Source organism: Carex rostrata, chromosome 20 (genome assembly GCF_964058835.1).
Source record: "Carex rostrata chromosome 20, lpCarRost1.2, whole genome shotgun sequence".
NCBI classification, from domain to species: Eukaryota; Viridiplantae; Streptophyta; class Magnoliopsida; order Poales; family Cyperaceae; genus Carex; species Carex rostrata.
The window spans coordinates 736,055-760,937 of NC_135937.1; the positions used below are offsets into that span (position 1 = coordinate 736,055).

The 24,883-nt window shown below is 35.4% G+C and overlaps 3 protein-coding genes across 4 annotated transcripts; 2 read left to right on the forward strand and 1 right to left on the reverse strand.

Moving 5' to 3' along the window:
* Positions 1 to 1,251: 1,251 nt before the first annotated feature.
* LOC144572429 (ternary complex factor MIP1 leucine-zipper protein (Protein of unknown function, DUF547)) lies at positions 1,252 to 5,320 on the forward strand. Its single transcript, XM_078322013.1, has 9 exons — positions 1,252 to 1,562; positions 1,861 to 1,977; positions 2,362 to 2,671; positions 2,857 to 3,244; positions 3,443 to 3,542; positions 3,623 to 3,682; positions 3,755 to 3,841; positions 3,916 to 4,023; positions 4,860 to 5,320. Exons 1-9 carry the CDS (start codon positions 1,446 to 1,448, stop codon positions 5,172 to 5,174), a joined length of 1,602 nt encoding a protein of 533 aa, XP_078178139.1. The 5' UTR covers positions 1,252 to 1,445; the 3' UTR covers positions 5,175 to 5,320.
* Positions 5,321 to 6,736: 1,416 nt separating this feature from the next.
* Positions 6,737 to 12,456, forward strand: LOC144572615 (TCP-1/cpn60 chaperonin family protein). The gene is made up of 14 exons (XM_078322258.1): positions 6,737 to 6,895; positions 7,493 to 7,554; positions 7,643 to 7,715; positions 8,280 to 8,345; positions 8,461 to 8,532; positions 8,616 to 8,684; positions 8,771 to 8,842; positions 8,933 to 9,006; positions 9,422 to 9,699; positions 10,076 to 10,460; positions 11,041 to 11,166; positions 11,527 to 11,631; positions 11,837 to 11,911; positions 11,997 to 12,456. Exons 1-14 carry the CDS (start codon positions 6,865 to 6,867, stop codon positions 12,183 to 12,185), a joined length of 1,677 nt encoding a protein of 558 aa, XP_078178384.1. The 5' UTR covers positions 6,737 to 6,864; the 3' UTR covers positions 12,186 to 12,456.
* A 712-nt stretch (positions 12,457 to 13,168) lies between these two features.
* Positions 13,169 to 19,126, reverse strand: LOC144572617 (factor of DNA methylation 2-like). Of its 2 annotated transcripts, none has more exons than XM_078322259.1 (8): positions 18,438 to 19,126; positions 17,806 to 18,048; positions 16,880 to 17,156; positions 15,977 to 16,158; positions 15,552 to 15,641; positions 14,958 to 15,245; positions 14,109 to 14,324; positions 13,169 to 13,667 (listed from the first exon to the last, which is right to left on the reverse strand). In XM_078322259.1, the coding sequence occupies exons 1-8, from the start codon at positions 18,873 to 18,875 to the stop codon at positions 13,440 to 13,442; spliced, it is 1,962 nt and encodes a 653-aa protein (XP_078178385.1). In that variant the 5' UTR covers positions 18,876 to 19,126; the 3' UTR covers positions 13,169 to 13,439. The 2 variants fall into 2 exon arrangements, with proteins under 2 accessions (XP_078178385.1, XP_078178386.1); XM_078322260.1 differs by having other exon boundaries at positions 17,806 to 18,045; positions 18,438 to 19,013.
* Between the last annotated feature and the right edge of the window lie 5,757 nt (positions 19,127 to 24,883).

Below are 24,883 nucleotides of genomic sequence, written 5' to 3' on the forward strand. Positions count from 1 at the left end.
TGAACAATAAAACATGATCCAAGCTAGGGTGTGTTAGCTTTGCTCTAAACCATCTACCGATTTCATCATTTTTATATGCATGTATATATACTTATAATCACACCTAATGTGTTATATTTAATTTGTGATTGTCAATGAATAGCTAAGATATAAATTCGGATAAGTTATTTCTACGGAGAAATGAGGGCTTTTTTTTTTTCTAAAAAAAATAAAAATAAAAGAAAAATGAAATTTGCAGCTTCCATGTACCGTTGCTCAAATATGTACGACATTTGGCATAAGTTCATAACACTAGGATGCCATTAAATGCTTTCAAATTGCGTCGGTCTAATGTGCAGTAGCCGCTTGTGATTAAAAGCAACTCATGGGATGCATGCATGCTTATGCAGAGGTCATATGCTTGGATTTGAATTTAGGTGGTGCACGCAAGATTAACATGTCAACTCGTATAAACTTTATTCTGTCGCTTTCTCTTAAGATGTCATTACCTAAACTATTATAAACAAAGAGGAAAAAGAAAGTAATTTCATACTATAAATAGATATATGATGAACCAGATAAAAATATGAATAGTGTCGCGCTTACGTCTATTTAAAATTATACAATTTATTCAAATTTTAAAAGGACCGGTTTAAATTTATTTCCTATTAATTTAATTTCAAATTCTACAACAAAGAAGTACTAAAAGATGTGGAAAATATTTCCAGCCGTTACAGTTTGTTTAACAAATATATTATATCTATAGATAATACCTAATAAGTCATCTTAAGCAAAATAGCTTTTAACATATACACATGATTCACTCCCTAAAAAAAACATTAAACTAAAAGTAACCAGCATATTATTGCTCTCATACGCTAGTTATATACGTATATTTTTTCTTTAAGGTTAGTGACTTTTATATACGTATTTAAATGACAACAAATGTTGAAATAAATTAAGTGTTTACAAGAATAATTTTGGTTTGAAATAAGTAGCTTAATGTTAAAAATACAATCAGACGGTCATATATATTTTAAAGACTATATACCAAAAACGATTAATTTAATAATAAAAACAACGAACATATTATTAAATATATCACATATCTGTTAAAAAAAAACTAATTACCGAATACATTAGAAATGAGTATAAGGTGGAAATATGGCCTTCATTTTTTCTAAAATAAATTATAATGGTATGTAAGCATAATTGCATATGAAAATCGACGACAGATAACCACCCCTGTAGTTTTCGTTAATGGAGGTAACCAAAGCTTCCCCAATTTATACACACACCCATAACAAAAAAGGGAGAAAACAAAATAAACCAGAAACCAAGTTCAAGTATTCCCCAACATCTCTCAAGACAACTTGATTGTATTAAGAAACATTGAGAACCTTAAATGAATTCACCTCTAGCCTTGCTTGCCACCTCTTCACATTAATGTTTCTATATTTGAATTAATGCACATACACCATCTTGAAAACAGATATATTCACCGTTACACTTCTATGAAGTTCAAGTACTTCCTCATGAGCAGAGAGGAGAAGCATCAAAGGAGACTTGAGCTTGAACTTGAGGTATGTAAATGTAATATATGTTTGTGTTACTCACAACTCTTTACTTACATTAACCATATTTAATTTATGCTAAATTAATATGTTTTGTGATAGTTTTTTTCCTTAACACTGCGGAATTGTTTGCATTTGATATAGCATACAACTTTTAATCCAATAGAGCATCGTTAATTTACTTTTTAGCGGGATACACTTTTCCCGACTTTAGTAGCATAAACTTTAGTTGCTGCAATCACACAAATACTGTTGTCGCATAAAGTTTGAAACTTCAAAATTTACATATTAGAAGTTTAAACTTTAGGTGGCCGAGTTGCAAAATACACTGGAGAAGGAACAGAGAGTGAATCAGATTCTACAATGCTCATTACAAGGCCGGCTTGTGTGCCCGTCATGCCTCTCGTCATTGGTCCCTTTGCAGGTGCGTCAATTTTTGTTAACAGTAATTGGATATCCAGTTAGCACTATTAGATATGCAGCAATTATATTTAATTACTTTAATCATTCACTGCGATTAACTTTAACTACTTCGGAATATGCAGCAAACATGGGAATATTATGAATTTGATAACACACCTCTTATCTGTAGACAGTATGAACATATTATATTTTCATTTTCTCATCTGAGCTTAATTACTATGAAATTGTTTTTATAAATGTCCATTTGTACATAATCATCATTCTGTACATTGTTACTCTCTGAGATGCAACTGCATGCTCATTTCTATTTGCTTTCAGTAAAAAAAAAAAGAAAAGAATAATTCCAGTCTCTCTAGAAATTACTTATGCAGTAAAACCAATGTAGGTACAAGTACTACTTGCAGAGCTAGCAATGGTGGAAGAGGAAATAATCTACCTGGAGAGAAAGGTGGATGATTTGAAGCTATGCTTACATAGAGAGAGAAAACAAAACAAGGAATGGAGTTTGCTCTGGTGGCAGAGGAAACAAAAGCACCATTTCCTATGCGGTTTAGGTACTAAAAAGGACATAAGAAGAGATCAAGACATGCCACTTGTACCGAGTTTAGCATGGGGTGAGAGGTTTTTTGATCATGGAAGGAAGGTTTCTTTTGATTTGGTGTCTGATAAGAGCATCTCTTGTGCAGATTTGATAGGTACAAGATAATTAAACTTTGTAGCATTGGACGAAAATTGGTGCAGGGACTCTTCTTTTTTTCCTTTCAAATTATTAGTGACATGATACTTAATAATGTATGAAGAGGGTTTAAAAAATAACATCTAATGATGCATTTTATTAAAAAATATTATGAAATTAAGATCCTAATTTTGGATGTGTCAGGGCAGGAGATGGACAGACCGAGAAGACGTAGCAAATCAGGTTGCAGCAAGTCAAGTTGCAACATCAATTTCCTAGAGGGAGAGAGCAACACAGAGCAGCCAAGCAAATTATCTGAGGAAATAATCAAACTCTTGATAAATATCTTTCACAAATTAAACAAGAGCACCGAGCAACTTGATTATGATTCTAATTCAAGCCCTAAACTTAGCATCTCATGCATTAGCTCAAAAAGCATTGAATTTAAACCTTCTCCAAGCAACACCGGTTTGTCCAATGCTGATGATGCAATGAGAAACGATAACGGTTTTAGCAGATTTATCAACCTTACGAGCGATTCTTTTGATATAAGCCGCATTGCCTTGTACATTGCACAAGTAAGAAGATTGAGGTATGTGCAATTATATACTGAAAGCTAGAACTGAATATTGCGTTTTTAACTTCATATGTCAGCCCACGCACTCGTAAGGAAATTTACAAGATTCTGAGACAAGTTTCGAGAAATGTAAAAAAAAAAAAAATTAATAGATGGCGTAATTTATGTAATTTATCATAATTTTTTTGCTTTTTTTTTTTAAAAACAATGCAGAGAATTGATTCAAAGACTTAGTTTTGTCGACTTGAGCCTAATGACATATAAGCAAAAGTTGGCATTTTGGATCAACATCTACAATTCCTGCATTATGCAAGTACTAACACTAAACTCCATTTTCATCAATACATTTACCAAAAAAGGGTTATAATTGGTAATAGATAATTTGTTTGATAGGCATTTCTACATCACGGGTTACTGCCATCTCCTGATAAGCTGCTTGGATTGCTAAATAAGGTGAGAAACTTTACTTTCATGATTAATTTGAGGTTATAACTAAATTAAAGTGTATTATTATTTTCTATTTAGGCTGCAGTAAATATAGGGGGAATTGTACTGAATGCTCTTGCAATTGAACATTTCATCTTAAGACAGTCTTCTTTTGATACAAATCCTGTAAGCAATCTATGTGCAAATATTTCTTTTCTCGGTTAACTAGAAAAATGCACTAATAAAATTCATTTAAAAAGGGTAAATTGGATGAAAGGAAAGGATTTTTACGAGATGCGTATGGACTGGAGTACCCCGAACCAAATGTCACATTTGCCTTGTGCAGAGGCAGTCGATCTTCACCAGCAGTAAGTAATGTATCTTTCTCATTGTAGTTATAGTTAATCATATATGCCACAATAAACTAAAGAAACTAATTAACAAAATATGTTACTTTTTTTTAGTAAAGAAAAAGCTCACCACCTCCTTTTCATTAATCCTAGTTAGTCTAGGGTTTGAATTGAATAATAAAATATATGTATACAACTATACATGCATTTCAACCTTTTTATAAGGACAGTATAAGCAATATTCTGAGTTCTGACAATCTACCTATTGAGGCTTAAGCAAGGTTCACACTCGTTGATATTTGCATTTTACATGGGAATGTTAAGAACCTCATGTAATACATCAAATTTCTGTTAATTATGAAAACTCATTTTATTTTCTGAAATTACTGTTGGAAAGTAAAAAGGAAAATTAGATGTCCTAATCCATCAGGCAACAGCCTTTATTTATAGGCTGAAAACCATGCTTCATCAAATCCTTTGATATATCCTTCTATAATTAATTTGCATCATCAAATCCTTTGATATATCCTTCTATAATTAATTTGCATTATCAAATCCTTTGATATATCCTTCTAAATTAATTTGCATCTCAAGGCAATTTCCTGCCTATTCAAGCCCTCCAGCTAAATCTCCATATCTCATTCAATCCCAAATTAATTTACAGTATATATTTCTATATATTGATCAATCAATTTACCTTGATTGATCAATTACCTTTTGTGATGGCAATGACCATATACAACTCATAGCTGCAACAATTACAAAAAAAGGGGCAAAATGCAAACCTCCTAACATCTAACAGCAAATTAACAATCATACATCTCTTTAATTCCTTCCTATGCTTGCATATGCAGTTGAGGGTGTACACCGCAGAAAATGTGACGCATCAGCTAGAGATTGCAAAAATAGAATACTTGGAATCATCGATAAAAATTGCCGGGAGAAGAAAAATTGTCATACCAAAACTCCTCTACTGGCACATGCGGGATTTCGCAGATGATATGGAGTCACTGCTAGAGTGGGTCCACAGCCAATTACCAAAACATGGATCGCTCAAGAAAGTAATAAAAGAGCTGTTAAGCAGCAACTCAAAAGTAAAATCGCCGCTTTTAAAAGCTATTGAGATAGAGCCTTATTATGCAGAGTTTTGCTACTTGTTACCTATTTAGAGATATAAAAAATGAACAGTTGTGTTTTAATGAGGGATACTGGTATGTACAACTGAACCAATAAAATCTGGCCAATGAAGAGGAAAAACAAGGGCTTGTTAAATGTAATATTTCAGCTTTATTTGATCTGACTTTTGTTTTTTGTCGGTTGTTCCAGTTCCTTATCATTTTCCTTTGGGTTATTAATTTTGGTTTGAACATCAATATGTCCAATATTTACTAATTAACCAATTGGAACAACCTCAAATTTTGTCTCAAGCTGTTCTCAGACGTGGGATCAATGTTAGAAAATCCAAACGGAATTCAAAAGATTTCAAACTAGTAAACAACTAATATACCGAGTACCAATGTTATCATAACTGGACCGGTTATTAACCAGGTTGAACTGTACTGTTGAACTTTTTTTTTTTTAAAATATAAAAATATCACCTATATTGATGTATTATAGTTATAAATAAACTGTGAAAAAGATAGATCTACAACTTTATTGGAACCTATAAACATAATACCTCGTATCTCTTATATTTCTGACGAATTTAAACTAAGAACCACAAAATATATGTTCCTTTTTTCTGTCTTAATTATAATACTCATACTTAAATAATATATGTTGTAACATAATTCACAAAAAAATTATTCAAATACATATATTAAATATTTAAATATGAAAGTATCTTAAATGACCAACATAAATGATAAATCAGAGACACAATATTAGATGCCTGAAATGACTTCTAAATGTACCGGACAGTATGAATAAAGGAAAGAGATCTAAATAAGATTACATGGCAGATATTGTGAACTTATTTGCTTCAATAAAGGAAAGAGATCTAAACAAGATTACATGGCAGATTTTGTGAACTTCCCTTATCAGCTTCAATAAAGGAAAGAAATCTAAATAAAATTTCATGACAGATTTTGTGAACTTCCCTATCTTATTTGCTTCAATAATGGAAAGAGATCTAAATAAGATTATATGACAGATTTTGTGAACTTCCCTTATTTGCTTCTAATAACGTGCTTTGATTACGTTGCTTAAATAAGATTTTTTTTTTTTTTTTTGTTATTTAAGAAATGCCATTAATTATACATGAACCACTATTGAACCGTGGGCTTTATGGTCCACTGGATCTGGTTTTTTAGATAAAACGGCCGGGTTAACTAAAACTTTCCGATTCAATTACATACCCGGTTTATTCTGACTGGACCGAAACCAGACCTAATATACCTGGAGACTAAATTTTATATTCTTTTAGAAACTTTTATTATTGTTTTAGATAGTTTAAAAATCACTGTTTTTGGATAGTTGATAATATTTTAGATCAAATAATTATATGGAGATCCAGATTAACAGTTAAAATATTAAAAATAGATATATGAATCCGTAATATGCGTATTACCGCAGCCTTAAACTTGGGTTTATATACAATATATATAGACCGCGCTTGATGGTTCTCTGGGCCGTGCAACCCTAGTTTTTGACAGATGTTAGTTTACTCTTTTTGTAAAGGCCCAACAAGCGAGTAATACCATTTGCAAGGATACAAGCGCAATAATAAGCTTTTACCGGGAGAGAATACAATAGGTGTCGAACGAACCCTCGCGAAGAACCTTTTCAAAACCCTTTCTTTGCGGCTCCTCTCCTCTCGGCGTTTTTCTCTATTTTCTCTTACCGCTAGCCAGGCCAGCCATGGCCTTAAACGCTCCAGTTCTCGTCTTGAGTAAGCCTCCCGCTCTCTCTCTGTTATACGAGTTATTTCATTTCATTTTTAATGTTGACACATCCTCGGTGAAGGACGTCTGCACGTCTTAGACTGAGATCTAGTCTGTTGCATTTTGGAACCGCTTCTTGTTTTTTTTTTTTTTTGGTTCTATTTTGCGATTTTACATTGAAACGAGCTTCGTAATCACACGGACATAACCCTTCAAATGGTTCAAAACATGATCAGGCGATTTAGATTGTTTTCCGTTATAAGATCTTCGTGTTGCGCAACTTTTGGCTTCCTGTTTTTCACTTATCTGAAAAACCTTAGATCTTGCATAGAGACTTGACAAGCCCACCTTTTTGTACTACTAGATCCATAAAAATAAAAATCTGCTTCGTACTTATGGGAATGTGTACCTTTTAGACCTATCTTACAATGTTTGTTTGGGGGCCTATTTCTAATCAGTATTTTTAATAATATAATAGTCGGACTATGCAGCAAAAAACTAAGAAAAAATGTATTGCTTTATACTTTTTAACTAGATAAGTTCAACTCTTCTAACGTAGTTTTTTACAATATGTTCTGAACATTATTTTTCTCTTACTTGATCAGAGGATTCATTGAAAAGAGAATCTGGTGCGAGGGTTCAACATGGCAACATCCAAGCTGCTAAGGTTTCAATAGAGCCCTCTCTCTCTCAGTTTTTTTGTAGACTTGATGTTTTGGTTAAATGTTTAATTGGTTTGAATTTTGGTTGTACAGGGGGTGGCTGACATCATTCGTACAACATTGGGCCCCAGATCTATGTTGAAGATGCTTCTTGATGCTAGTGGAGGTGAGTCCCATGCACAGAGAAACACAAACTCTTATATACACAAGCGAGTACCAAGCACATGCGAGTATGCAAACACAAATTAAAAAGTTGCATATCCTAAGAAGACAAAGGCTTGTTCATTAGTGGTGTACTATATGTGCTGGAGAAAGTTTCCTGTGTTTTAGTCATAATTTCTTTTGTACCTAATTTTGTGTTTTTTTTTCTTTGACAAATTACACATGACATGACTGACTTTGCATCTTTTTTTGCAAACAATCCTGTTCATCAAGGCAAGTTTAAGTCAGATGAAACTAAATGTTACATAAATTTTTGATACTAATTAATTAGAGGCTTTTATTCATACAATTTATGTAACATGGAATGCAGCTTGCTGTTTCCTTTGCATGATTTCAGTTTAATTTGGGTTCAGGGAAAATGCTCAGCAAACAATGGGGCAAACCTTTTAATTTTTCATAAAATATACTTATGCCGTAACTGTAAGCTGTTGTTGGTGTTATTTTAAAAGAATTTTGTTATTATTATTGTGCTTGCTTTTCTAAATTTAACTTACTGAAATGGAAACAGGGATTGTTGTGACAAATGATGGGAATGCAATTTTGCGTGAGTTAGATATAGCGCATCCTGCTGCCAAGGAAAGCATCATTAAAATCTACACTTTTTTTTTTGTCAAGTGTTAAATTTGAAGCGAGTATCTTTTACTTTACCCTCATTTGATGGATTTTTTTTTTAATTATTCTGTAATTTCAGTCAATGATTGAGCTAAGTCGCACGCAAGATGAGGAGGTTGGTGATGGTACTACATCTGTAATTGTTCTTGGTATGTCATTACTATTTTTTTTAAATGAGAAACTATAGCTGTTTTCAAGAAAAGATAGTAATTCCTTTGAAATTATGTTATAGCTGGAGAGATGCTCCATGTGGCACAAGTATTCATAGACAGGAACTACCATCCTACTGTTATCTGCCGAGGTATTAGCATTCCATTTGAAGATGTATCTCATGCCTCATTCTTTTTTTTATGTTAGTGCTAATATCTTTTTTCTTATCCCTCTTAGCTTATACCAAAGCTCTAGAGGATGCAATTGCAGTGCTTGACAAGATTGCTATACCAGTTGATGTAAATGACCGTAAGTGCTGACCTAATTAATTGGTACCTTTTTTATTTTTGTTCTTATCTTTAGCAACATAAAAATTATGTTTATAATTTTTTTTTGCAGACGCATCAATGCTGGGCCTAGTTAAAAGTTGCATTAGCACCAAATTTACTAGCCAGTTCGGTGATCTCATCGCTGTCAGTGCTTATCTTTTTTTGTTTCTTTCATATATGTGTGTGTGTGCTTGTGCATTTGTGTACACTGGTGATTAGTCCGTGGTTCATTTATAGCTTAGTTTCTAGAAACCTGGAAATCAACCATGCCATGTTTGCATTTTTGTATTTCTCATATTCTTTTCTAAAACAAAGCTGTGACAAAAGTAGGGCTTTGTGTAGGACCAGAGCAACCTATCCCCCTGCACCCCATAACCTGCCCCCACCCATTTAAAGGAAAAAAGAAAACCATACAATCAGGAAGGTAGGGTGACTAACAGTACAATATTTGTAATGGTTTATCCAGAGTACTTCTGTGTATGTTATCTTAAAATAGATTAGACCATATGACCATATATGGTGTATACAATAGCTAACTCTATTAACCACTTTATTGTAGGATCTTGCAATTGATGCAACCACAACGGTAGGTGTAGACCTAGGTCAGGGGATGCGTGAGGTTGACATTAAAAAATACATAAAAGTTGAGAAAGTGCCCGGTGGCCAGTTAGAGGACTCCAAAGTTTTGAAAGGAGTTATGTTTAACAAAGACATAGTTGCACCAGGGAAGATGCGTAGAAAGATCATCAACCCCCGGATTATGCTACTTGATTCCCCATTGGAGTATAAGAAGGGAGAGAATCAAACCAATGCCGAGCTTATGAAAGAAGAAGACTGGTGTGTTGAGATACCTTATTTTGATAGTGTTTTCCTGTGGATATGCTGTTGAGCGGCATGATGAGTGTGGTACTCTGGTACTAGCCAGAATGAAGTCCAAATTCTAAAGACAAAAAACAAGTTAAAACCAGCACTACCAAAAAAAAAAAATATTCAAGGAAAGATAAGAATCTTAAATCTAGTGTGGAAACCCTACTTGATGAGTGCAAAACAAGAATGAAAACTAGTCGTCATTTTTGCAGTATTTGTCTGCCCACCACTCCACCAGCACTCCTATGTGTTTCCTTAATGTGAAATATAAACATATGGCTTTTTCTTTTTTTGTAACTTAATGAAATATATTGTTTTGCTTTTGGTATTCCCTTTCAATTTGAAGGGAGGTGCTTTTAAAAATGGAGGAAGAATACATTGAGAACTTGTGCGCACAAATCTTAAAATTCAAGCCCGACCTTGTCATAACTGAGAAAGGGCTAAGTGACCTGGCATGCCACTTCCTCAGCAAGGCTGGTGTCACTGCAATCCGACGGCTCAGAAAGACTGACAACAACCGCATTGCTAAAGCATGTGGTGCTACCATCGTTAACCGACCCGAGGAGTTGCAGGAGTCTGACATCGGGACTCGTGCAGGTTTGTTCGAGGTTAAGAAATTTGGGGATGAGTTCTTTGCTTTTATTGTTGACTGCCAGGACCCAAAGGCGTGCACAGTTTTGTTGAGGGGTGCAAGTAAGGATTTGCTAAATGAGGTTGAGCGAAATCTTCAGGTATGGTGCATGTAACATAACTGAGGTTTTTTTTAACCATATAGATATAGATTGGTTCTCAACCGTATCTGTCTTTTGCTGGTATGATGTTTTCTCTTTTTTGTGGATATGGTTTATGTTTAGGGTGTAAATTTTAGGTATGAATTGGTCTTTTTTGAGACTTTATGTGACTGGTAGCAGCAGCAAAAAAAATATGTATGTTTGTTCGGATTTTTGTGTCTATTGGTTTACCTGTAGATCAGTGTGAATTAGGATGTTTTACTGTGAAATTGGTGGAACATAAGTTGGTTCCATGCCGAGCTATTCTGATGTTGGGCGTTTTTATGAAGGTTTTCTTCTTTTGTTGGTTTATTTGTGGCCTTAGTTCTTTTTCATTAAGGTTATTATTAAAGCACATGCATTGATTTCACTATAATGGTGCCTGTACTCGTCAGTTGCTCATATGATACCGCTATAAAATCTATTATCTAGTTTGTTACTGGCACTGATGTATGGCATCAGTTGTGCTGTCACCAGTTTAGCAATGAGTTTCTTATGTTCTGCTGAGAGCTAGTTAATATAATTTTCGGTGATATGACAGGATGCAATGGCAGTTGCACGCAACATATTGAAGAACCCTAAGCTTCTGCCTGGGGGCGGTGCAACCGAATTGACTGTATCAGCTTCTCTCAAACAAAAGAGTTCTTCAGTTGAAGGCATTGAGAAGGTAGTGTACCATATAACCATATTACATAAAACCGGAGCTGTTGAACTTAAAATGGTTTGGAGATTTACGTACACAAGTGCAACACAAAATATGTCAAACATCTTGTGCAGTTAATGAGATATGGCTTTTGTGTTGCTATATAATAGCTTGGATACCAATGTACACTCTTTTAGTAATATATGTTACGATGGCTTACTCAAATTGTCCCTCTTGTTTTGCTGGGATATAAATGGTATTCTTGAAGTTTTTCTGGTTATTAACAGAAGTGACTTCAAAAAAAGAAAGCTAATTAATTGAAAATATTTAACTAGTTCTAGTATATTGTTTTTACTTGTTAACCTTTTTCATTTGAAATTTTAGTGGCCTTATGAAGCAGCTGCAGTAGCTTTTGAGGCGATACCTAGGACCCTGGCTCAGAATTGTGGATTGAATGTCATTCGTACCATGACTCAACTCCAAGGAAAGGTACGATCGATATTGACATGTGAAGTATCAGTGCTGGACCACTGGCACTAGCTCTCTCTTTTTGCTTTTCTTTTCTTTTTCTGCAATTAATATTGAAGTAAAGGCATATTAGTTCTTTTTAATGTTATTTTCTTAATAGTTTCTTTTTAAGTTTTAGTTTTTTTTTCTGGCTAATTAGAGATGAATTAAATTTTCTTGATTGTAGCATGCTAATGCTGAAAATGCATGGGTCGGAATTGATGGTTGCACTGGTGAGATGGTCGACATGAAGGATAGAAAGGCAATTCCTCTCTCTCAAGTTATTGATATACAGTTAGGACTTCAATAGGTTTATTGTTAATTTTATCCTGTTCAATTTATTGCAGATATGGGACTCATACAATGTGAAGGCACAAACATTTAAGACAGCAATAGAGGCAGCATGCATGCTTCTACGCATAGATGACATTGTTAGTGGAATAAAGAAGAAACAGGCACCTGGTGCGGGCGCCGCACAAAAGCCGACAATTGAACAAGAGGGGGATGCTGATAATGAACAAATGATACCTGAGTAACCAGATATAACGAAGTTGTTTTTTATTTGCTATATATCAACCGATGCTTTCCAGGATTTGTTTTCTGGGAAATTTTGCAGGATTTGTTGTGGTTGGTTAGGTTTCCTTGATTAGGCTTTTCTGAATGGTTTGTTTAAATTGGGTTAGGCTAGATCTACATTAGTAGATTATTTTCTAATGTTGTTTTCTCTCTAATGTTTTTAATGTTTGAACTTTTGGTTATGAACTGTGAAGTAAATTCTCTTTTTCTTGTTTGAAACTTTGAATTTCATACGCTATGCATTTGTGTAAACCTGGTTGCTCTATTCTTCGTTGTTGCAGGTTGTAATTAGCAATTTTACCGTATTCTGAAAATGTTTTCCGAGTATAAGATGGAACATTATGGTATCGTGTTGGTCTCTTGTTGACTGTGTGATTGTGAATTTGAGAGATTCGTTTTGGTGAATGAGTTTGTTAAAAATGATTTGGATGCATCTGCAGAAGGCAGAAGCAACTGCTACGAATTCAATGTTTCTGTAGCCGGTTGTAATGATTGGCTTCTAATTAGAAACGTCATCAGTCAGCTCAAGCAACCCTGCTAAAGTTCGCTTTTCCAAAAACTTTTGAACTAAAGAATGAACAATTAATATCGAGTAATCTTTTTTTCCCTTGAATATTGTTGAATGAGGTCCGCTTACGCTTAATCATTACAATGAATCATCAGTGAAAATTTTCAATTTTCAAATTTTCTTTCTCAATAGACATAAATGTAATGTTCTCCTACAGTACGCAGATCGAAAAAGAAGTGTTACCCTCTTTCACCTCTTTTCTTTTCAATACCCAAAGGGATATCCCCACAACCCCCAAGAACCGAACATCATAAAGTCTTATTCGAGTAACGTGATGTCTGAGATTAAGGTTATTATGTTGCTTTGGAATAAATTGCAATTTAAATTAAACGTGTAGTAGGGAGTTTGACAAGCATGAGTAGGCACATAGTTCCATTTTCAAATAGAGCAAATTTGACTGAATCTCCCAATTAACAAACGGTAGATTATGGAACACCAGAGAAGCCAATAAAAATAGCACTTGCAAAGTTTGGCTGTGAACTACTTATTTATACATCCACTTGCCAATAATCAGCTTTAATACAAACCATCCATGGCATAGCAAACTAGAGCACCACACGGGGCCATTACCTAAAACATCCTAACAAATGCCTCAGATGTTAAAAAGGTACATAATATAATAATAGGGTTAGAATAGAAAACTGCACTACGTTCGCGGGCGCTTGTTTTTCCACTGTCTGATGATGTACTGGAGCACCTCCTTCAGAGTTGCTTTCCGGCCTTCCCTGAAATTCCAGAGCTCTTGTACCACATACCGGCCACTCGGGTTGTACTCATTCAGCTCTGCCAGAGCTGTTTTTACAGCATTGCACACATCATCTCCAAAGTCCAGCCAGAGGCTGCGCAACTGGGGGTCATCTTCGTCCACCACTTCCTGTAAAATGAGTAACATGCAAATCAAAACTATTGGTATTGATATCATGCATGTTGGAGGAGGCACATAGGGATCTTACATTTTTTGTAGGCTACTTGCGCACACCTGTCAGGTGTTCAGAAACTGGTAGATACTAATACAAAACATGAACAGCATGCAACAGTACTAGACCTTCCTGTACCAGTACGTACCAAAAATCTGAGATTGCAATTATTAAGATCAAAGCCAGCTGAACAAGTATACTGTTCCAAGAAAACCAGCTCTTCAATGTCAGATATTTGGTAAAGTACCAACCAAGAACCATATCGGTGTCTACCTCCTTGTCAGATCTTTCAATATAAACAGAAAGTCCAGAAGTTATCAGATTACAAACACACCAATTGACATCACTCAAAACCAAACAACCTTTTACATGTAGCGGGTGTAACAAGTATAGTTTACCTTTGTTACTCCACCAATCTCTACTCTTTTGTAAGGATGCCATGCTGGTTTCTTTAATTCCTCCTGCCATTGTGAAATTAACTCGGCTGCTCTCATTTCAGCATCTTCATAGCTACACTGTCTCTTGCAAGCAGCATGAAAGGGTTTTTCATCCAGCTCCCCCATTCTCTTTATACCAATCAAGGTCTTCTGCCCTGACAATATATCCTCTAATCCCTAGATTTACAATACAAACCGCTGTATTAACAAGAGCCAATATTCAGCAATTCCAAACACGCACATACACGAGACACTCATAAGGAAAATGAATGTATTTACATGTCAAAGTGCAAATGCTATTCTTGTGATTCTTTAGGCATGCATCTGAAAACTACTCAAGGAGTAAGCAAAAATATTTAGAAACTGATAATGCTTAACAAAAGCTCACCCATCAAATTAGATACTATGCTGCTTCAAGATTGTTTTGAGGCACAAATCAAACCCAAATATGAAATTATGTGTTCAATCAATCCAAACCAAGGAAAAATTTCCTGTGCACTCCAACAAAATTAAAAAAGACTACCAAATGAGAAGATTTCATGTGCCCCCATAAGAAATTAATTTATTAACACCCAGGACCCTCCTTTTTTGGCTCACTTGTACCAAAAGACATGGTAAGATGAGGGATTGTTTGTGCTTTTTTTTTGGGAGAATAATGAGGCAAAGCAAGAGGCATAGTGCAATACTTTGCTTTTTCTTCTTTTTTCAGTAGGGCATCTACTGTTTTGTAAATTTTGAGGCAGCTAGCATCGCTTTTCATATTTTAAATTTGTGCAAAATAGTCACACAAAAAAAAGAATAGGCTCGCACCGCAATGAGTTCTTTACGGATATCTTGTAACTCATCATTTCTCTGCCTCTCCTTCTTAATCAAGTCTCCACTTAGATCCTCCAGCCGCTTCTTCTCCAATTCGAGCTTATCATTTAACTTTGCCATTTTTTCATGGATTGCCTGGTCAGTCTCATCTCCCTCGCCTTCTAGATGCTTCATGACCTTCAAAGTACCATTCAATTGCTCAATCTCCAGTTCAAGCTCCTGCTTCTCGTACAGTTGCTTTTCCAGTTGTAGCAACTTGGCAAATGCCTCCTCCTTTTCTCTCTGTTTCAATTTTAAACGAGTTATTTAATTTACAAAATCGTCAAATGCATAAAATACAACACTGCTCGTCATCAGGTTTCAGCTATTCGTTTCGATTTTACTCTCTAAGATATGCAAGTAAAATCCAGACATAGTGGGCTTTGTATGATTATATAGCAACAATAGCACAGATGGCCTTACAGGTCCAAGACCAGGTGAAGGCGAAAGATTGACCAAGTCTTAAAAAGTCAGAAGCAAAAGCTGTCGGGTAAGGTGTTTCCAAAAAAAATGGAAAGTAATTGCACAGAGAAAGAGGGAGGGAGAGACCTTCTGGTCCTCGACAAGCTTTAGAACTTCTTCATCTGCTCTTTGTTGTACCATACTGGCCATCTCTAGTGAGCTATTCTCCATTGCTGCCTGAAATGGAGAAAGAAAGCCCATTAATAACTGAGCCAATAACGTCAGCTCAGTACATAGCATCCCTGCAGCAATACCAGTGATCAGAAATACATCAGTAACACTTGTGATGTCAGACAACTCACCAGCATTTGGTATGGACACAGTGTTAACTGCTAGGATAATTTATGCTTGATACAATTTTGACCTCTTCACTGGACACCTTCCAGTAGTTTCAGCTCACAGCAAGAACAATTTTTAAATTGACCACTGGAAATGATAACATAAATACCAAGTTCTGGTGAAGTCTAGGGCAGTTGCAGTCCCTTGTGCTTGTGTAACTACATACATTATACCTTTTGCTTCTCATCGTGCAGCCTCCTTTTGTCACCTTCACTGGCAGCCTCCAATCGATCAAGCTCACGGGTACGTGATTCAATCTCCTTTTTCTTGTTGTCAAGATCATGTTTCAACTTTTCATTCTCTTCAAATATCCTATGTGCGCTTTCCCTTGCTTTTCTTTGCAAACTTCTCATTTCTACACCCAGAAACATAAACATTACAATACTGAGTGAGGCTACGGTATGCATAGCGCGGATTGGTCCGTATTACGGATCAATATTTTCATTTCAGCATGATTTCCATTTGAACATGTGCTTGCAGACTAAATTTTATATTTTTTAGAATTTCTTCACTATTTTTTTAGATAGTTAGAAAATAACTACTTTTGAATGGTCTAGAATCTTAGATCAAGTGATTTTCTACCTATCTAAGAAAAATAGTAAAAAAAAAAAATCTAAAAAATGTAAAATTTGATCTACAAGTACATTTTCATATAAAGATCATGTTGAACGGTTCAGATCGATTGTTTGGACTTTGAAAATGATGATATTGATCCAAAGTAAGGACCAATATGTGCTATGCATAGTACCGTAGCCTCGTACTAATTTCATATATGAGAAATACATGCTTCAAACTTTTTGGGTAAGTTCTAGATTTAGTTACATTAAAAAATGTCAACAGCAAATGAAACCGACAGGACCATACCATTGCTGAACCAAATTGTGGCACAACCGGTACAGCTAAATAGTATGCCAGGCATCACCAGTGCAGTGCTAGTGCTAAACGCAACAATTATTATAATAGTTAATTTTAGCTACCCGTGTCAGTATATTACACCAAAAGATCAAGTACAAAATTTCAGACTATATCTCAAAAAAATAAAAAGAACACTGGTTTTGTAAGAACTGGTAGTTTACCTTCATTGTAGGAATCATGGAGCCTCTTTTTATCCTCCTCCAAGAGTGCCATCTGCAATGCTGTCTCATTAAATTTCACCTCTAAGTCATACAAAAATCTGTTTTTGGCCTCTATCTGGCTCGCCAGCATGGCAACTGTTTTAATGGTCTCCTTTGACCCCTGCTTCGCCACATCATCTACTGTTCTTAACTCCAGCTCCTGTTTCCCCCTTAGATAATTCCCGACAATGTTTTGTCCTCTATAATCCTCCTCCCGTGTAATCCAACCAAACGCCCCCTAATAATCAGGTAACAGTTAGGTTTTAGGAGGAAGAATAGGGAAGGAAAGGAGAATCTATGCCAAAGAATTTACTAACACTCTATTAGCAAATAAAATCCAGCACATCTCACTATTAGAACTATTTTAACAATTTCGGAAAGCTGCAAATAGTGCCTAAAAGTTACAGAGATGCGAATGGTATATTCCATTAAATATTTACACGTTTACTCCTTTACCAAGCATGCAGTGTCCTGATCTGCCAACAGTTGAGATTGAACATTCCAAGGCACTTGACCTTGAATCATCTGACAGATGATGATACCACCAATTTCTATTTCTTTTTTGCCCACCTCTACAAACTGAACTCCTCACCACTCTCCCCTTGCATCTTCCAAAATTTGCTCAACCATATGGAAATGCAATCGAGTTACAGGAGTTCATGCCAACTATAGCACTTACAGAAAAAACATAGTTTACCCACTGGAGATCAAATATCAGCAGATTTGGTACTGTCCTAAACATATATTTTTTTAGATTTCTTACTAATTTCTTCAGTTTGGGTACTGTTCTAATATCAACATAAGTTTGTTTACCGGCTTCCATGTATCTTTATTATTTTCTTTTGCTAATGTACTGAATTTTTTAATTTACATCAGTGCTGCATTACCTCTCCAAAAGGGTCAGCTAGAAACTCTTTCTTGCCACACTTCTTGGCCCTGAAATAGTTTTCAAATGCAATGGCGTCCTTGAATCCACTCCAGTTATCCTGGAATCGCACAATAATTGCGCGCTCATGCAATGGGACAATTTCTTCAGGGTTGAAGCGGGTTAGGTCCTCATTTACTAGATTTGTAAGAACCCCTGTCCAGGGCCACACAAAGAGCTCTTCATTTGTCTGCTGGTGTGGCTGCTGCAGGTTACAAGGGGGAAAGGAGCGTTACAAGATGCCAAGACCTTATGTCATTGTAAAATTGATGTCGCAAAAAAGTTCTCAGAATTGATTTTCTTCAAAATGTATCTGAATTACATGCATTGTGCTGTGGTATAACTAAAATTTCATGTTTTTTCAGTTAAGTCCATGAGATAGCCTGTTTTTTAAATTTGTTACTTCCATAGCCTTTAGCTTCAACATCTACTGTACCTTCATTGATGCAATCTGGCTCCTACCTTTCATTCTACAATCCTGAATTTGCCACTGTCCGACAATTCCAATTTAGTTTGCTGACTGTCCCCTGAACATTTGGTGTATGAAAAAAAAAGAAAAAAAAATACAAAGCAAAAGAACAGCAATATATATACCTCATTCTGCTCAATTGGCTGTGCACGACTGGTAGACGCTTCAGCAGAGAAGCTGGTAGCAACCTTACCGTTACTGGTACTAATCACGACACTGGTTCCATTACCTATATCTGATTTCAGATACCTTGCAAGAGCTCTGTGATGGGCTACCTCTCTCGGCTTCCTTCTCGAGCTAGTAGTTGATGCTCCCACTCCAGTTGCATGCGCCAACAGATCTTTGTAAGTGTAACTCCGTTTCTTCTTCCCGGGACAGTACGGACACCGGTAGGTGCTGTCCGGGTTTACTACCCGTATCTGGGACCCGACTGGAGCGGATCGGAGCTGTAGGTATGATTTCTTCTCGTAGACTTCAAGATCCGAGTCGCTCAGCTCTGATTCTTCCGACTCGGATTCGGATTCAGGATCCGAGGCCGAGGGATGGTCCGACTCCTCCGGCATTAAATAGTGTGTAAATGTGAAAGAGGGGATTGAAGAGGGAGAGGCTTCTTCGATACGCGAGAGAGAAAAATGGGATAGTAACGAGGAAAAGTAGGGGATTGTTAGGGTTTTAGGAGGGTTTGATCGAAGAGTGTTCAGTGTTATCTGAGTATGTTTTCTTCTTTGTTGTGTTATGTGTTATGGCGCCACGACCACGAGTACAGATGATCAACGATCCAGATGGCAAAGTTTGATGACAAGTGGCAGACAACATTTCTCCTGCTCTTGGACATGGTGTAAAATATAAAAGCGGAAATGAGGTAAAAGCACGTTTGGAGTGTACTGTGTAGTGTGTACAGTATTTATTATATCTGAAGTACAGTCCATTTACTTTGAGATCAATAGTGGGCGTAGAACAAGGCCGATTCTTTTATTAATTGAAAATAAAAATAAAAAATATCGTAAAAAGGATCATTTTGCTAGAAAATCGAAATCTAGGAAAAACTGGTTTATCCTGTCCAACTACATTGTCTGGGATAAACTATCATGTCTCATTAATTTTGACTCTAATTAGCGATTTAACTTAAACAAAATATCTTAGACGTGATAGATTATCTCATCTAACAATATAGCATTTAAAAAAAAAAATGCATTCTCTTAAATGAAACCAAACAAAAAACATATGCTACAGTACTAAATGGGATAATCTATCCAGTCCAAGATAATTTTTTTTCCTACTTAGCGAGATTAGCGAAGCACTAATCTGGATAGGATGGTTTATCTTGTCCAAACACTGTAGCTGGACGGGATAAACCATCCCGTTTTTCCTAGATTTTGATTTTCCAGCAAAACGATATTTTTTATTTTATTTTCGATTAATAGAAAAATGGGGAATTAGGGTGTGATAAGCCGAAATTGTATCTATTGAAACCTAGGGTTTGTTATGTAAATTAAGCCAAGTTTTGATTAAATTAGATGTGATTAGGTTAGAAATGTCCAAAAGTTCAAGTTACTGCCCTAGTTATGTTTGTTCTACAGGTAATCAAGTGTTTGGAGCTTAACGAAGCAAAACGGGTGAGTTAGCACGAAGATTGGAGCTTCTGGCAACATTCATTGCGGCTCGGAATGGATCCATTGCGGCCCGTAACCAAGCAAGCCAGAGCATTTCTGCACATCCATTGCGGCCCGCAACCAAACTCATTGCGGCCCGCAATGACCCCCAGAATTTTTCTGCGCAGTCTGTTAACTTCCTCCATGCACTGCGGCCCGCAATGAATGTATTGCGGCCCGCAATTAGGTCGGTTCAGGGTCCGAATTTGCTATTTTTGGTTGGTTATTTCTAGGTTTTGGAGGAGTTATAAAAGGGGGACCTGTAGAACAGATTGAGTACGTTTTTTAGGCAGAATTTCTGATTTTAAACAAGGAAAAGCAAAGGGAAAGCAAGAAGAGAGAAGAAGGAAGAAGAGATCATTGATCAATCGGTTTTATTATTTTCTTTCCTTTGGAACTCTTTTATTCTTTTGATTTGATTTGTATCTTAGCCATGACTGGCTAAGGGCTTTTCTAGGGTTGGTTAGGGTTGTACTTGAAACTTTTGTTATGATTTAGTTGGTTTTATTTTATATATTCTTGTTCTTTGTTATGATCTATTCTTTATTTTAATTGATTGTGAGGACTTAATCGAAATCACATGAAACCTTAGGATTTGGTATTTGCAATTGAGAAATTGAATATTAGGTCCAGACCATAAGGAAGAGAGTATTTGATAGGTTAAGTACCGAGAGGTGATGCTTGTCTTATACGGGCTTTACCTAATAGTTTAGAAAATTGTGTCAAGTACCGAGAGGTGAAAGATAGTTTTCTAGATTAATTGGGACAGTAAGAACTTAATGACTTTAGATTAGAGTAGCCAAGTACTGAGAGGTGACGTTTATTCTAATTTAAAGATGGTATTAATATAGAAATATCACTTTGTACCTACAACACCAAATTGTGCCTTCATAAACATAAGAACATAAATTTATAAACCAATTAGTCGTGACATTAGTGGATAGGAACCCTAAGAAACCCTAATTTCTCATACTTGATAAAAATCAGATTTTGCTTTAAAGACTTAGTTTAATTCAACTTAATCACAATCAAACCAACCTTTGAACAAACAAATTCCTTTTTACTTTCTTTTACTAAATTAAATTGTTAGGTTAGAGTTAATATTCCAACTTGTCCCTGTGGAGACGATCCCTAAGTACTACTTGACAAGGTTGTACACTTGCAACCGAATTGAGTATCAATTAGGATTTATTACTTGTATTGTAATAATTCATATCAGGGTGTTTCTAAATTTATTAAGTTTTTTCTGTGAACTCAGCTCTAAAATCTATTGAATTAATTTCAAATGACGAATTCGAACTGTTAAAATTCGTCTATCTGTTTGCATGAAAAAAAAATTAAATTTTGTATAGAGTCAAGTGATGAAAAACGTTCAAAAAATGAATGTATTAAAATTAATTGAGAGAATTTCATATATACCACTCAAAAACTATGAAATTACGTATTTACTATCCAAATTTTTGTAATTACATATTTATCATCTAAAAATCTAATAGCTCACATATTTATCCAATATAACTTTAGTATTTATCTTTTTTTTGAAAACCTTCGCAGAAGCTGCGAAGTCGTGAGGGAGAATCGAACTCTCGACCTTTGGGTACAATAACTCTAGGACTTTTTTCCTAGCCAATTATGCTACCTCCCTTTTCTCATAACTTTAGTATTTATCAAAGAGTAGAACTAGGGTGTTCTTAAGTTCATCAAGTTCCTTGGTGAACTTAAGTCTAAAATTTATTAAATCGGCTTCAAATGACAAATCTGAACCGTTGAAACCCGCCTACCTTACGAGTGATGCGTCTACATGTGAAAATTTTAAACATTCGAATTAATTTAATGTAAAGTCAATAGGTCAAAAAAGGCTCAAAAAATGAATGCATTAAAATTAATTTATTAAACTTCTAATTTTGACCAATTGACTTATACTAAATTAATTTGAATATTTGAAATTTTTACATGTAGATGCATCACTTGTAAGGTAGGTTGATTTCAATGATTCAAATTTGTCATTTGAAGTCGATTTGACGGGTTTTAGACTTGAGTTCATCAAAGAACTTGGTGAACTTAAGAACACCCCGGTTCTACTCTATATCAAATATACCCAAAACTCATATTAATTATGTTTAATTTTCTTAAAACTTTAATTAATCAAGGATTAACTTAGCATCCTCTCTTTCTTTTCTTATGACCGTTCTCCTTTGTACTCAATATAAAATATTAAAAACAAATATTCTAAACTGAGCCGGTAACAAAACACAGATTCTTAGACTCAATTACTACTTTGATAATGAGTTACGATATCAACGTCGAATTCAGTACGAGTTGTTTTATTGGAAAAGTTTGAGTGGCTACCTTGTTTTTAGATATTCAAGCTGGAGCTGAAATTCCAATATCCGAGCTTGCTACCCTCTTTTCTCTGAGTTTCAGCGAGAGAAACGAGATGAGAAGAGAATTTCAGCGAAAATAATAAAGTTACGTCCAAAAGGACGGGAGGGAAATATGTGCGCAAAAGATGAAGGGCGGAGAAAGAGAAGAGACTTAATAACTTGTTAATTATATTTTATAAATGGCCAATTAATAGACATAAACAGACGTTTTTTATAACACTGATCCTCATCATTAACTAAAAAAAAATCTTTTGATTTAATGCATCTAAATCGTCTGATCTACTTTAAGATTCGTGCGGACTAGATCCATACTAATATTAAAGAGGCTCTGAATTATAAGCTGTAGTCGGGTTGGCTCTTTTTAATTTTTTTTTTTTGGTATCATTCATGACCCTTAGGTCTTACAACTGTTCCATCATCAGACAACTACTTAAATTCTCAAAACATAAATCCAAACCCTGTCCTATCCCAACCCACTGATCTTCCCAAATTAGCTAATAGATGAGCCATTTGCAGTTTTGTATCATTCCTGTCACAGTGAATCGCACAAAGTTGATTACCACTCAAATTTTGTAGTTGCCATGCCTCACACACTTCATTAAAGAATCTCCAATCATGAATAATTGGTTGCTTATGAGCCATGGAGTCAACACATTCCAAAGAGTCAGAGAACATATAACATTTTTCCCCTGATAATTGCAATAACATCCTATAGCCCTCCAACACCGCAATTGCCTCAGCATGGCTAGCAATAACATTCATTGCCTATACTCGTTTTGAAGTCCATTGGACCACCTTCCCTTGAATGAGAATAAAAAATCCGATACCTGATAACCCATCTGGCGACCAAGACCCATCCACATAGCATATTGGAGAGTTAATTGGTAACAGTTGCAATTGGGGTCCAAGAGTAGCAACAGAAGTTGGTGGTTGGCGTACCGGTAAGCTACAGTGAACCGTTTGGCAAACAAAAAGGATCTCCTTGTAGTACTTGAAACATGTTGTGAAGTTTTGCTGCTTTCCGCCAATTACCGTCTCATTTCGTATCCTCCATATTGCCCACGCCATGCAAATAAATCTCGTTAGATCCGTCTCAGCCAGGGCTGTCATAAAAATGCGAGAATTTCCTTGAAAGAACCCTGTAGCTGATCAGATCTCAAACTTAGAGGCGATGCCAACCACACGGCCCTTGAGAAGTTGCATGAAAAGATCATGTGTTCAATGTTATACCAAAAAGGTATAGTACAAAGTTTCAGTACAACGAGATGTACCTTTTATCCCTAAATACACTTTCGGTTCAGATTGCAAGTGCACAATCCTATCGCGTAGTATATTATCGGGTATCGATCCACAGAGAGTATGGTTAATACTTAGTTTAAACTTTAATAATTAATTTCAGAAAAAAAGAAAAAGAAAAGAAAAGAGAGTACAATAAAATAAATGGGGAGTTTTGTTCTAATTAATCCTAAGTTTGGGTTCAATACCCGAAAGGGAGGAATTTAAAACAATTAAAGTAAATAAATGAAAGAAATATTGGTTTGTTTTCTAGTTGAGGAGATCTAGAGGCATTCGGTCTACAATCTCTTGCTAATTCTATCTATTCGGTATTTGTTCAAATTCATGTATGATTTGATGAGGTTTCTAACCTAAAGTGTTAAAAAGGGACACGGTCGTGAATTAATAACATGCCTAGATAATTTCGGACTTCACGGTCGTTATTCACCCTAGTTATCTAGACCCATTGAGCTCTTGTTAGCCTATATTGACTAATTATTGACACAAATATTTTGGTAGGTTGGGTTAATGTTCCTCGAATTTTAGGTGCTGTCACCATCCTAAAGGGATATTTAACAATCACGTTTACACAAAATACGAATCAATACTTAATCAATCTAGGTGTCCTAAGTAGGGGTTTGACTTCACGGTCGTTCTTCACCAAACCCTAACCCTTAATTTCTATAGTTCCGGTTATGGATATCAAAGTACGGTTGCTTCTAACCCAAAACCTAAGATATTTGTGTTCATAATTTGATATTCTCCTCTCATCCTAACTTCTTTGGATCCTTTGCATAACAAAGAAATTCCAAAGCGGGACTAGTTCGATTTCAAGTACTAAACTATGTAATCAACACAAATGATAAATCACAAAAATTAACAATCAAATATCATAAAACAATCATAATAAAAATAAATAACCGAATAATATACAATTAAACAAATTCATGCATTGATCTAAACTCCTAGAGAGAAATCTACTCCCTCATGGAGAGATCCATTACAAAAATTGGCAAAAATAAGAAGAAATGAAATAAAAAAAATGATTACACCCTTTCTTGGATCAAAACCCTCAATCTTGCCAACTTCTTGCTTGAATCTCCTTCTTCTCCCTCCTTGAAAAGCTTTCCTTAGCTGCAAAATTTTACGCTAAGTGTGTATTTCCTTGGAAATGGACATGCACCAAGGGGTGAGAGAGATGAGAATGAATGTTGTGTTGTATGGGAAAATAACTCCTCAATTTATAGCCAACGACTATGT

Bases quoted from the DNA above. Each gene is read 5' to 3' on its own strand.
- LOC144572617 (XM_078322259.1), bottom strand. From the start codon at position 18,875: ATGCCGGAGGAGTCGGACCATCCCTCGGCCTCGGATCCTGAATCCGAA. The intron at 18,049-18,437 runs GTATATATATTG...TGTAACCTGCAG, and splicing joins AGCCAATTGAGCAGAATGAG to CAGCCACACCAGCAGACAAA. The intron at 17,157-17,805 runs GTAATGCAGCAC...CCTGATTATTAG, and splicing joins TAGCTGACCCTTTTGGAGAG to GGGGCGTTTGGTTGGATTAC.
- LOC144572429 (XM_078322013.1), top strand. From the start codon at position 1,446: ATGCACATACACCATCTTGAAAACAGATATATTCACCGTTACACTTCT. The intron at 3,245-3,442 runs GTATGTGCAATT...AAAACAATGCAG, and splicing joins GCACAAGTAAGAAGATTGAG to AGAATTGATTCAAAGACTTA. The intron at 3,543-3,622 runs GTACTAACACTA...TTTGTTTGATAG, and splicing joins ACAATTCCTGCATTATGCAA to GCATTTCTACATCACGGGTT.
- LOC144572615 (XM_078322258.1), top strand. From the start codon at position 6,865: ATGGCCTTAAACGCTCCAGTTCTCGTCTTGA. The intron at 8,346-8,460 runs AGGAAAGCATCA...TTCTGTAATTTC, and splicing joins TATAGCGCATCCTGCTGCCA to AGTCAATGATTGAGCTAAGT. The intron at 8,533-8,615 runs GTATGTCATTAC...ATTATGTTATAG, and splicing joins TACATCTGTAATTGTTCTTG to CTGGAGAGATGCTCCATGTG.